The sequence below is a fragment of the Erythrolamprus reginae genome, chromosome 1 (assembly GCF_031021105.1).
Source record: "Erythrolamprus reginae isolate rEryReg1 chromosome 1, rEryReg1.hap1, whole genome shotgun sequence".
Classification (NCBI taxonomy): domain Eukaryota; kingdom Metazoa; phylum Chordata; class Lepidosauria; order Squamata; family Dipsadidae; genus Erythrolamprus; species Erythrolamprus reginae.
In genome coordinates, this window is record NC_091950.1 from 207,830,084 (window position 1) to 207,842,113 (window position 12,030).

At 42.3% G+C, this 12,030-nt stretch overlaps 1 protein-coding gene across 6 annotated transcripts in view; it reads left to right on the forward strand.

Annotated features, from left to right (window-relative positions):
* The first annotated feature begins 469 nt into the window (after window positions 1–469).
* Window positions 470–12,030, forward strand: part of ORC2 (origin recognition complex subunit 2) — a 37,511-nt gene continuing 25,950 nt past the window's right edge. Inside the window, exons 1-6 of one of the 6 annotated variants that reach the window (XM_070732067.1) lie at window positions 470–557; window positions 2,301–2,353; window positions 5,474–5,537; window positions 6,187–6,287; window positions 6,846–6,983; window positions 11,271–11,357. In XM_070732067.1, coding sequence (XP_070588168.1) covers window positions 6,197–6,287; window positions 6,846–6,983; window positions 11,271–11,357 — 316 coding nt within the window. In that variant the 5' untranslated portion in view covers window positions 470–557; window positions 2,301–2,353; window positions 5,474–5,537; window positions 6,187–6,196. Of the gene's footprint in view, window positions 558–578; window positions 860–944; window positions 1,152–2,300; window positions 2,354–5,473; window positions 5,538–6,186; window positions 6,288–6,845; window positions 6,984–11,270; window positions 11,358–12,030 lie in introns of those variants that run through there. The other 5 variants (XM_070732071.1, XM_070732066.1, XM_070732070.1 and 2 more) reach the window with 5 other exon arrangements.

Genomic DNA, 12,030 nt, shown 5'->3' on the forward strand with positions numbered 1-12,030 from the left:
AAGGGGGTGCTTCAGAAGACTACATGGTCAAAATACAGTAATTGTACAAGAAGGTTAAACAGATTTTATTGCTAATGTTGAAAACCCAAATCTGAGAAAGAGGAATAAGGTAGCTGCATAACCCGGCTCCAAGCTGCTTTCGTTTGTTGAACTTAGGTGCCTCAAATTTAGCAGTTCAAATCTCACCACCGGCTCAAGGTTGACTCAGACTTCCATCCTTCCGAGGTGGGTAAAATGAGGACCCACATTGTTGGGGGCAACAGGCTGATTATGTAAATCGTTTCAGAGAGGGCTGGTGTGTGTGGGGGGGGGAGCCAGGCAGCTTCTCTCAGCCAGCACGTCCTCGCGCTCCCGCTTGTTTGTTTATACATTGTTAAAGAGCATAATTGGGAGACGTCACCGCCGCCCTACCTCGTCGCATTCCGGGGAGGAGCCCTTCCCCATTGGCCGTAAGAAAGGAGCCAATCATGAATAATCCGCGGAAGGAAGCCGAAGCGCAAACAGAAGGCTGGCTAGCCCCGCCCACCGGGGTGGTTCACGATACCCCGAGGAAGAGGGTGGGTCGGCTACTCTGACAACTGGCGGGAAACTCGGGTTGATTCTGGTGCTGTGATCTGGGGAGCGGCGGGGGGTGGGCGGAACTGGGTGGAGCGAGCCAGGGCGGCAGGAAGGGGGGAGGAAATCGGAGCTCGCCCGTCGGCTGAGGTGAAAGACGGTTCAGCTTTGAGGGCGCGCGAGAGAGGTTGGAGGGACGCAGAGAGCGCGCAAGCGGACCAGCGCAAAAGCCTCCCTCAAATTAAGGCCCCGAAGCTCTGTTGCTCAGTAAAGAGGCGACGCGGACGGTCGGAAAGCGAGACCGGTGAGACGCGCGCTGTGGTTAAAAATAGGAGGAGGCGGTTCCCGTCTAAGGCAACGTGCTTTGCCTTTTCTCCTTCTTTGTGCAGCGCCTGTTTGTCAACCGAGTCCTAGTTCTGTGTGGTTTGCTGGCAATGGACAAAATACTGACACTGCTAACTTTAAAAGAGAGAGAGGAGAGAAAGAGAGTAGCCCGTTCAAGTGAAGCTCTTTCTTCTTCCGATCCTGCAACCGGGCCTGAAGCTGTTCTAATGGTTGGGTGTAGCGTTGAGATTTTCCAGACGCGATTCGCAACGGTGCGATATGACACGACCGGTAGCGGTGCATGTTGGGAATTGTAGTTCGAATAGTCAATTCCACGGGAGATTATTTTTTTTATGATTGCCTTTCTCTTTTTTTAGGCCATTCGCAATACCTTTATTCTGATTAAATTCTTATTATTTCTGCCGGGGTTCGTTTTTGCGATGTCTTGTGATTGTGGGCTTGCTTAATGACACACAGCATTAAACTGAAAAGTGGGGAAACCATACTCCTGTTTTATTGGAAATAGAATTCTTTACTGGCCGAGTGTCCAACACAAGGAATTAGTCTTTGGTGTATGTGCTGTCAGTGTACATAAAAGAAAATATATATTTGTCAAGAATCGTGAGGTACAACATTCATGATTGACAACATTGATTGTCAATAGGGGTCAAATAAGCAATGAAGAAACAATATTAATAAAAATCTTAAGGATACAAGCAACAAGTTGCAGTCTTACAGTCAGAAGTGGGAGGAAAAAGATGATAGGAATGATGAGAAAAAACTAGTAGTAATAGTAGTGCAGACTTAGTAAATAGTTTGACAGTGTTGAGGGAATTATTTGTTTAGTAGACTGATGGTGTTTGGGAAAAAACTGTTCTTGTGTCTAATTGTCTTGGTGTGCAGTGCTCTGTAGCGACGTTTTGAGGGTAGGAGTTGAAACAGTTTATGCCCAGGATGCGAGGGGTCAGTAAATATTTTCACAGCCCTCTTTTTGATAGGCCCCATTTAACACCGCAGGGCTTAGTTTGGAATAGGTGTCTAGAGGATTGTGTTACAGACAGTCCTCTCAACTTGCAACCATTCGTTTAGTGACTGTTCAAAGTTGCAGTGGTAACTGAAAAAAAGTGAAAAATATCCGGTTTTCACACTTGCAGCATCCCTGTTGTCACGTAATCAAAGTTCAGAAACATGACAACAGATATGTATTTATGATGGAGGACATGTGATCACCTTTTGCATCATTTTGACAAGAAAGTCAATGGGGAAGCTGGATTCAGTTAACAATCACATTACTAACTTAATAACTGCACGATTCACTTAACAGCGGTGACATGGAAGGTTGTAAAATAGGGCAAAATTCACTTAGCTGTCATGCTTAGCAGCAGGAATATTTATTTTAATTTAATTTATTCAATTTATAGGCCACCCCACTCCTTGTGGACTCTGGACGACTCTGTTGGGCTCAATTGTGATCGTAAGTCGGAGAATTACCCTGTGCATCATATTTTTATGATGGCTTTAGCATATTTTATTTATTTAGTGAGAAATATAACTACCTACTCTTGTTCCTTTCCAAGTAAATGTGCTTCAGTTGATGACATTGGATTGCATTCTTTTTACATTGATGTCAAAAGTTTTGTATAACCTTTGAACAAAATTAAGTTTGTGTACTGTATTGTAATATCTAAATCAATGTCATTTCATCTATAAAATAACGTAGTAATTATAGACTTTGTATATACTTTTCTTTTTAGTGGTAGGCTATAATGTCATATTGTTTTAAGAACAATATTTGTACATATTCTGCATTTATCCTTAGCTATTTCCATTTTGCAAATATTTAATGTATACTGTTTGTGTAAAAACTTTAATTAGGTGGGAAAGAAAAAACACTAGGAAAGTTCTACAAAAAAAGTATACCATATATACTCGAGTATAAGCCGACCCGAGTATAAGCCGAGGCACCAATTTTTGCCACAAAAACTGGGAAAACTTATTGACCCGAGTACAAGCTAAGGTTACAAAATGCAGTGGCTACTGGTAACTTATAAAAATGGAAACCAATAAAATTACATTAATTGAGACATGTTTTAGAATATTTATTTTAAAGAAAACCAGTAAACTAGCTCTGTAAATTTAAAAGAGGGTAAACAAATTAACAATATTAACAATAAATTAAAAAGTAAAAAAGTAGCTCAATCAGCAACAATGCTAAAACCTAACTAGATTCCTTCTCATCATTAATTGGATTTACATTATTGTTCTGTTTTTATATATGCTGTGAGCCGCCCTGAGTCCTTGGAGAGGGGCAGCATACAAATCCAATTAAATAAATACATAAATCTGTATGTCCAAACAGCTTCAGCATTAGCTGCTGTGAGGTTATCAGCATAGAAAACCAGATAGATAGATAGATAGATAGATAGATAGATAGATAGATAGATACATAGAAAGATAGATAGATAGACAGATAGATAGAATGATAGATAGATAGATAGATAGAATGATAGATAAATAGATAGATACATAGATACATAGAAAGATTGATTGATTGATTGATTGATTGATAGATAGATACGCTCTCAAACCCACTTTATAAAAGGTAACTTTTAAAGATCCACAAACACACTTAAGAAATTCCTGTCTAGCTCTTGCCTCATTACACATTATTAAATCCTATCCAAGCAAGGACAGCAACTACCACAAGATACCATTTTTTAAACAGTTTAAATCTTTTCAAAAGAGGGGGAGGAGAATCGGACAGCAGGAGGTCTTTTTAATCCAACTAAGGGCAACTCAGAGAGAGAGAGGAATAGTTAAAACCTGTTGGCAAATACACAGGTTAAGGGAGTGAGGAGTAAAAAAACTCAAAACCCTGCTGGTTTAAGCCAGGGGGAAAGGAGGCACTTTGGCTACACCTCCTTCAAAGAGGTAACTGGCATTTTTCAGGGGGGGGGAGGGGGCAGGCAAGCACACAAACAAACACACACACACACACACACTCGCCCTCCAAAATTCATCCTTCCCCTTTTTCTTTGTTGCCTTGGCTTCCCTTTCATTCACAAGCCCACCCCCACGCCGCTCTAGGGCTTCCTGCCGACTCCGATAGGGTTTATTTGTTGACAAATACACACACAGAGGCAGCAAGGAGAAAAAAAACCCTCCCGGTTTCAGCGGTTTCAGTGAGGGAAAAAGAAGTAGCTGGCATTCTTTGCAGGGTGGACAGGCGCTCACACACACACACACCTTCTTCCAAAGCTGATTCTCAATCCTTTTTTTGTTCCCGTGGCTCCCCCTCACTTTCCCAGCCGCCTAAGGCTATGTAGGGTTCTCCTCACCCAGCCCGTGCAAGTGCGAATCAATCAGCTGCCAAATGGTACGTTTTCCTCTCCTCTCAACTCAGGGAGAACTTCAAGCTCTGGGTTTTAAACGCAACCAAACGGGGACACAAGAAGGTAGCCAGCCGCTTCTCATTCAGGCTCGCACTCATTCTCTCTGTGTGCGCTGCCTTTGGAGGTGCATTTGCTTGAGCTGGGGAGAGGTGGCAATTGCCCCACTCCTCCCACTGCCTCCTCTCGCAGGCTCAAGCAAAGGCACCAGCCGACTGGCCCGATGGCGTGTGAGGAGAAAAAGGTGAGGGGAAGCTGGTGAGGTGGAGGGGGGGAGAGAGAAAGGGTGCACGCAGGCACCCTCTCTCTCTTTTCTCCCGCGACTGCCCCGATGGCGTGCGAGGGGAAAAAGGCGAGGGGAAGCCAGTGAGGTCGGGGGGGGGGGATTCCTGCTTCATGAGTCCCGTCCCCCTGACCTCACCAGCTTCGCATCGTCTTTTCCCCTCTCGCACGCCGTCGGAGCAGTTGGCTGGCAACTTTGCTGGACCCGGGGAAGGGAAGGCAGCTGCAAGACGACGACAGGAGCAAGAGGGAAGTAAAAGGGGGCTCCAAGTGAAGCGGCTGTGGGAAGAGTGAGTTGCCTCCTTTCCCCGGCACCAGCAAAGTTGCCAGCCAACTGCTCCGACGGCATGCGAGAGGGGAAAAGATGATGCGAAGCTGGTGAGGTCGGGGGGGGGGGATTCCTGCTTCATGAGTCCCCCCCCCCACCTCACCGGCTTCCCATCGTCTTTTCCCCTCTTGCAGTTGGCTGGCATCTTTGCTAGAGCCGGGGAGAGGAGGCAACTGCCCCACTCTTGCCACAGCCGCTTCAGTTGGAGCGCCCTTTGCCGCCGCACTTTGCCCTTTCCCATACCCGCCCAAGCCAGCAATGTCTGCCGGGCTCCCGCGGTGCGCCCTCTTGTGGTGACCCAGCGCCCTCTTGTGGTGACCAGAGTATAAGCCGAGGTCGGGTTTTTCAGCCCATTTTTGGGGCTGAAAAACTCGGCTTATACTCGAGTATATACGGTATACATAATTAATCCGTATTCTAGTTATTGATATCAAATTATTAGAAAATATAGATAAAATATAAAATAAATTTACAAGCATTGCATACCTTAGTCAGATAAGGATATTCAATCCCTACTTTCAGTGCTGTGGCAAATCAGCCTTTCTGATTATTTTGATGATATCTATTAATTGCATTTTTCCTTTGTTTCCTGCAGATTACACAGGATGCCAGGTTGGGCCCTACCATTACCACATGTTACTCACTTAGTCTTTCTATATGTAAGTGAGCCAAGTCATTATGTATTACACAAATTGTTTTATTGTGTTTTTTACAGGTCAAAGTTAGCTAGTTTTGAAGCTGAGTTTTGTATACTTTGAGATGCCAAATCTAGGTTTTGCCTACTCCGTTGGTATGTTATGAGGATATTATCTAGAATTCTATGTGAGTGCCTTTTTGGATAGCAAAATCCATCAAGGAAATTTATTATTTATTTATTTATTTATTGGACTTATATGTCTCCCTTCTCTGAAGACTCAGAGTGGCTCACAATATATAAAAACAGTATAAAAACAATTCTAAAGCCCAATTATAAAACTAACTAAAAAACCCAAGTCATAAAACCATTTTTACCATACTCATTCACATCATTGTCGTGCTAATGGCCAGAGCAAAGTGTTAGACAGCTCCAGGCCTGCCAGCAAATGTGAGTTTTAGCCAATGTCTTGTTTAAACATATATTTATTTTCTCTATTTGTATTGAAGAGCAGCAACCATTTATAAAATCCAAGTTATTACTTCTAGTAGAAAAAATAATATATATTTTTCATGACATAATATGCATTCTAGATTTTTCATAATAATTAATTAGACTTATATGAGACTTGTGCCTTGATAGGAATATGTCAGTTTATTTTCTTTTTGACTTAGATACCTCAATATGAGTAATCCAAACATAAAAATGGTTAATCTCCTAGAAGTTAAATTTGTGGCTGATGAAGATGTTCTGAAGCATATCACTGAGAATGCAGGTATCCTTAGTTGCTTTACTTTATTATTATTAGAATAAAGTGACTAATTCTGAATTTCTCCAAAATATTAATACTTTTTGTTGTGCTTAAATATTTAATTACATCATTTTAAAAACAATGGCCTTTTCTGTATTTGGAGAAATTATTTACCACTTGGGCCTCTGAAAATATAATGTGAGAGCAAGACAATGCTGTTGAAGTATTTAGCAATCATTCAATAGTTAACCATGATGAAATCTATTTTGTCATTAATGTCATTAGTGTAGACAAGTTTACGACAAAATTATGACTTCACAACAACACATTATCTATTAGTGTAGATTTATAGACCAAAGTTTTCCCTTCAGGAAGTTTTGACAACTGACTTTTCTTGTAATATCAATATTATAATGTTACTTCTTAAAAGTAATTTTTTTTTCATTATCAAAAATTATAGTACAGCTTTATTTTTCTAGAATGTATAGCTTCTCTAAAATGTTTGGTTTTCACAGACCTACGAAAATTATTTATTGTAACTGTTCAACTACTTTTTCTTAAGCAATCTCATTGCATTTTTAGGTCTCAAAGTTCGTAAATTAAGTGTTCCGCACACACTTGACATTAAAAAATGGATAAAAAATCTGGAGAACAGCTCCGATGAGGAAACACAAGATACTTTTAAAGAACAGGATTATGTGACTGCCCTAGACATCCAAGGTACTTCAGAAAACACAACATTTTCACAGCTATCATTATGTGGCTATTTCCTTCATATTATGCATGAAAATACCATATTTTTCAGAGTATAAGACGCTCCGTTTTGCCCCCCAAAAGAGGATGGAAATGTCGGTGTGTCTTATACACCGAATAAAGCCATTTTTGGCCTCCTGAAACCCTGCCCCTGCATCCCATTTTAAATAATAGTAATAATAATAATAATAATTAAATAATTAATTAATTAATTAATTAATTAGATTTGTATGCTGCCCCTCTCCAAAGACTCAGAGCGGCTCACAACAGCAAAGCACAGTACAAATCCAATGATTAAAAAACACTTAAAACCCTTAATATAAAAACAGTCATACATCCCAAACAAACCGTACATAAAATGGAACGGCCAGGGGGAATCAATTTCCCAATGCCTGGCGGCAGAGGTGGTTTTTTAGAAGTCCTCGAAAGGCCAGGAGGGTGGGGGCAGTCCTGATGTCAGGGGGGAGTTGATTCCAGAGGGTCAGGGCCGCAACAGAGAAGGCTCTTCCCCTGGGTCCCGCCAGACGACATTGTTTCGTCGACGGGACCCAGAAAGGTTAACTCTAGGGGACCTAATCAGTCGCTGGGATTTGTGTGGCAGAAGCCGGTCCCGGAGATATGTAGGGCTTTATAGGTCATAACCAACACTTTGAATTGTGACCGGAAACTGATCAGCAACCAATGCAGACTGTGGAGTGTTGCTGTGACATGGGCATACCTTGGGAAGCCCATGATTGCTCTCGCAGCTGTATTCTGCACGATCTGAAGTTTCCAAACACTCTTCAAAGGTAGCCCCATGTAGAGAGCATTACAGTAGTCGAACCTCGAGGTGATGAGGACATGAGTGACTGTGAGCAGTGACTCCCGGTCCAGGTAGGGCCACAACTGTTGCACCAGGCAAACCTGGGCAAACGCCTCCCTCGCCACAGCAGAAAGATGGTTCTCTAATGTGAGCTGTTGATCGAGGAGGATGCCCAAGTTGGGGACCCTCTCTGAGGGGTCAGTAATTCCCCTCCCCAGGGTAATGGACGGACATATGGAATTGTCCTTGGGAGGCAAAACCCACAGCCACTCCGTGTTGTCAGGGTTGAGTTTGAGTCTGTTGACACGCATCCAGATCCTAACAGCCTCCAGGCACCGGAACATCACGTCCACTGCTTCGTTGACTGGACATGGGGTGGAGATGTACAGCTGGGTATCATCAGCGTACTGATGATACCTCACCCCATGCCCCTGGATAATCTCGCCCAGCGGTTTCATGTAGATATTAAATAGCAGGGGGAAGAGGACCGACCCCTGAGGCACCCCACAAGGGAGAGACTTAGAGGTCGACCTCTGACCCCCCACTAACACCGACTGCGACTGACTGGAGAGGTAGGAGGAGAACCACTGAAGGACAGTGCCTCCCACTCCCAACCCCTCCAGCCGGCGCAGAAGGATACCATAGTTAATGGTATCAAAAGCTGCTGAGAGGTCAAGAAGCACCAGGACAGAGGATAAACCCCTGTCCCGGGCCTGCCAGAGATCATCAATGTGACCAAAGCAGTTTCCGTGCTGTAGCCGAGCCTGAAACCCGACTGTTGAGGGCCTAGATAATCGGCTTCTTCCAAGGACCGGTGGAGCTGGAGCGCCACCACCTTCTCAACAACCTTCCCCATAAAGGGAAGGTTGGAGACTGGGCGATAGTTATTAAGCACGACTGGATCCAGGGAAGGCTTCTTGAGGAGGGGGCGCACAAGTGCCTCCTTGTAGGGAGCCGGGAAGGACCTACTCCCCAAAGAAGCATTGACAATCTCCTGGACTCAGCTCCGTGTCACCTCTCTGCTGGCCAAAACCAGCCAGGAGGGACAGGTGGCGGAACTCACAGCTCCAATGGCCTTGTCCACTTCATCAGTGGTCACCAGATCAAACTCTTCCCAGACAAATGGACAAGGATGGGCCTCAGTCACGTCAACTGACTTGTTTTCAGTTGACTCTGTTATCCAGAGGTCCGCCCGGATCCGAGCGATTTTATCAGCAAAAAATGTGTTAAAATCCTCAGCACGGCTCTGTAAGGGCTCCCCAACTCCCCCCTGGTTAAGAGGGGAGCGGGTCACCCTAAACAGTGGCTGGGCAAGTTTCTGCTGATGCAATCAAGGCGGCATGATATGCGCATCTTGCCACCTTGAGCGCTTTGTGAAAAATGGGCCTGTTTTTTTTGCAAAAATGGGATGCGCAGAGGGTTTGGGAAGCCTGCAGAGCGCTCCTATGGGGTGGGGGATGGCAACCGTTGGGCTTTCTCCAATGTGTCGATTCTATATTTTTTTTCCTTCCAGGTTACTAACATTCCTTCTAGCATAAGCCATCTGAAAAAGATTCTGTATCAGTTCAATTGTGATGGGAGAAAGTTATATCTTCTTTTTTCCTCTGATTTTTTTTGGGGTCTGTTTTAAAAATAGGATTTATTTACCTTTATATATTTATGACTCCTCCCTTGTATTAAAATTTCCTCTCTCAGCTGTCTCCTTAGAAACCTCACATGAATCTTCCTCGGAGTGTCTACACTGTGTTCCAAATTATTATGCAAATGATATTTATCTCTGATTTTCCTAAATGGTCGATGCAAATGACAGTCAGTATACTAAGAGTATAAATTGAATTTTATTGAACAAACCTCCCAATGATAACAGTATATTCTTCAAAATTAAAAAAACTCAAAATGCACAGTTCCAAATTATTATGCACAGCAGAGTTTCAAAACATTTTATAGGTTGTAAAGTACTGAAAATGGTCATTTGTTGAATTTGCAGCATTAGGAGGTCACATTCCCTGAAATCAAAAGCTATTTCAATCCAAAACATCCTAACAGGCCACATTACATGTTAACATAGGAACCTTTCCTTGATATCACCTTTACAATTCTTGCATCCATTGAACTTGGAGAGTTTCTGCTTGAATTTATTTGCATGATGTCAGAGTAGCCTCCCAGAGCTGCTGTTGTGATGTGAACTGCCTCCCACCCTCATAGATCTTTTGTTTGATGATACTCCAAAGGTTCTCTATAGGGTTGAGGTCAGGGGAAGATGGTGGCCACACCATGAGATTCTCTCCTTTTATGCCCATAGCAGCCAGTGACACAGAGGTATTCTTTGCAGCATGGTGTATTGTCATGCGTGAAGATGATTTTGCTCCGCAAGGCACGATTCTTCTTTTTGTACCATGGAAGAAAGTGGTCAGTCAGAAACTCTATATATTTTGTTGGGGTCATTTTCACACCTTCAGGAACCAGGGGCCTACCAGCTCTCTCCCCATGATTCCGGCCCAAAACATGACACCGCCACCTCCTTGCTGACATCGTAGCCTTGTTGGAACATGGTGGCCATCCATCAGCCATCCACTACTCCATCCATCTGGACCATCCAGGGTTGCACGACGCTCATCAGTAAATAAGACTGTTTGAAAATTAGTCGTCATTTATGTCTGGGACCACTGCAACTGTTTCTGCTTGTGAGCACTGGTTAGGGGTGGCGGAATAGTACGTTTATGCACCACAGCATGTCTTTGAAGGTTCTTGGGATTCCAGCAGCTTCAAATATCTGTTTGCTTGTTTGTAATGGCATTTTAGCAGCTGCTCTCTTAATCCAATGACCTTGCCTGGCAGAGACCTTCCTCATTCTACCTTTATCTGCACCAACCCGTTGTGCTCTGAATCAGCTGCAAATCTCTTCACAGTACGATGATCATGCTTAAGTTGTCGTGAAATATCTAATGTTTTCATACCTTGCCCAAGGCATTGCACTATTTGACACTTTTCGGCAGCAGAGAGATCCTTTGTCTTTCCCACATTACTTGAAATTTGTGACTTGCTTAATAATGTGGAACATCCTTCTTTGGTAGTTTGCCTTTAATTAGGCTCACCTGGCAAACTAATTATCACAGGTATCTGAGATTGATTTCAGTGATCCAAAGAGCCCTGAAACACAATACCATTCATGAGTTTCATTGAAACAATAATAATGACATTTAAATCCAATTTGCATAATAATTTGGAACATAGTGTAGATGTGTCTTATAGTCCAAAAAAAATTGGTATTCTGTATTTTGTACATAATGCCACCAAGAAACAAGATACTCTATTCAGTCTTAAAAATAAATGTTTATACTGTATTGCTGATAAGATATAATCTGTTGTTAGGATATAGAACTGCTGTAAATCTTTTACTCCTTCCCTCTAGAGCTTTCTTCTAAGGGTTAATTGATATGTATATTTTTTAGAGTCAATGAGAAATTGTTCCAGTGCAAGTGGTGGTGATGTCTTTCCATTCCAAACTCCAAAAAGCTCTAATAGGATGGCAGAGAGAGGCATGTATTGTGTTTCTTGTTCTGTTTTTTTTAGTACTTCTGTACATCTGTATGACTTGCTTTCTCATGGATTCCTTTAAAGAAAAACAAACTAAATCTGCTCTGAACCCACAATACAAATATGTCAGTCCTATGAGTAAGAGATTCCATGGAGATATATATATAAATACATGTAATTAGTCCTGTAATGTTCACCAGTTTTGTTGGATTGATGAGATTTTACACTAGTCCTTTGTTAGTTTATATTGGACAGCAGCCATTCCAGTCCAGAAGAGGGGTCAAACGAGAAATTAACAAAGACTTTTTATGTAAACACAAGAATGCTTTTGAATCTTATCTAGTCTTTCCCAGGTGAATTTACTAGTCTCCGAAGAGTTCTGTGAAATTGGCATACAATAATAAAGCACTTAGTTTGAACTTTACACGTGTGGGTCTGGTTGTTTGTATCTGACAGATTGATAAATTGCTTCTAATAGTTTGCAAAATTATAAATACAACATGTATCACAAGATAGTTAATATTGAAATATTTTAAAGTAAAAAAACTAAACCTAGTGCATGCTGGTGATTTTTTTTTAAACTGCCCAATAGCCAAAATGCTCTGGATAATATACACCTTAAAAAACAGGAAATTCAATCAAAGTTAAAACTTGTATGATAAAGCGAAATAAAAA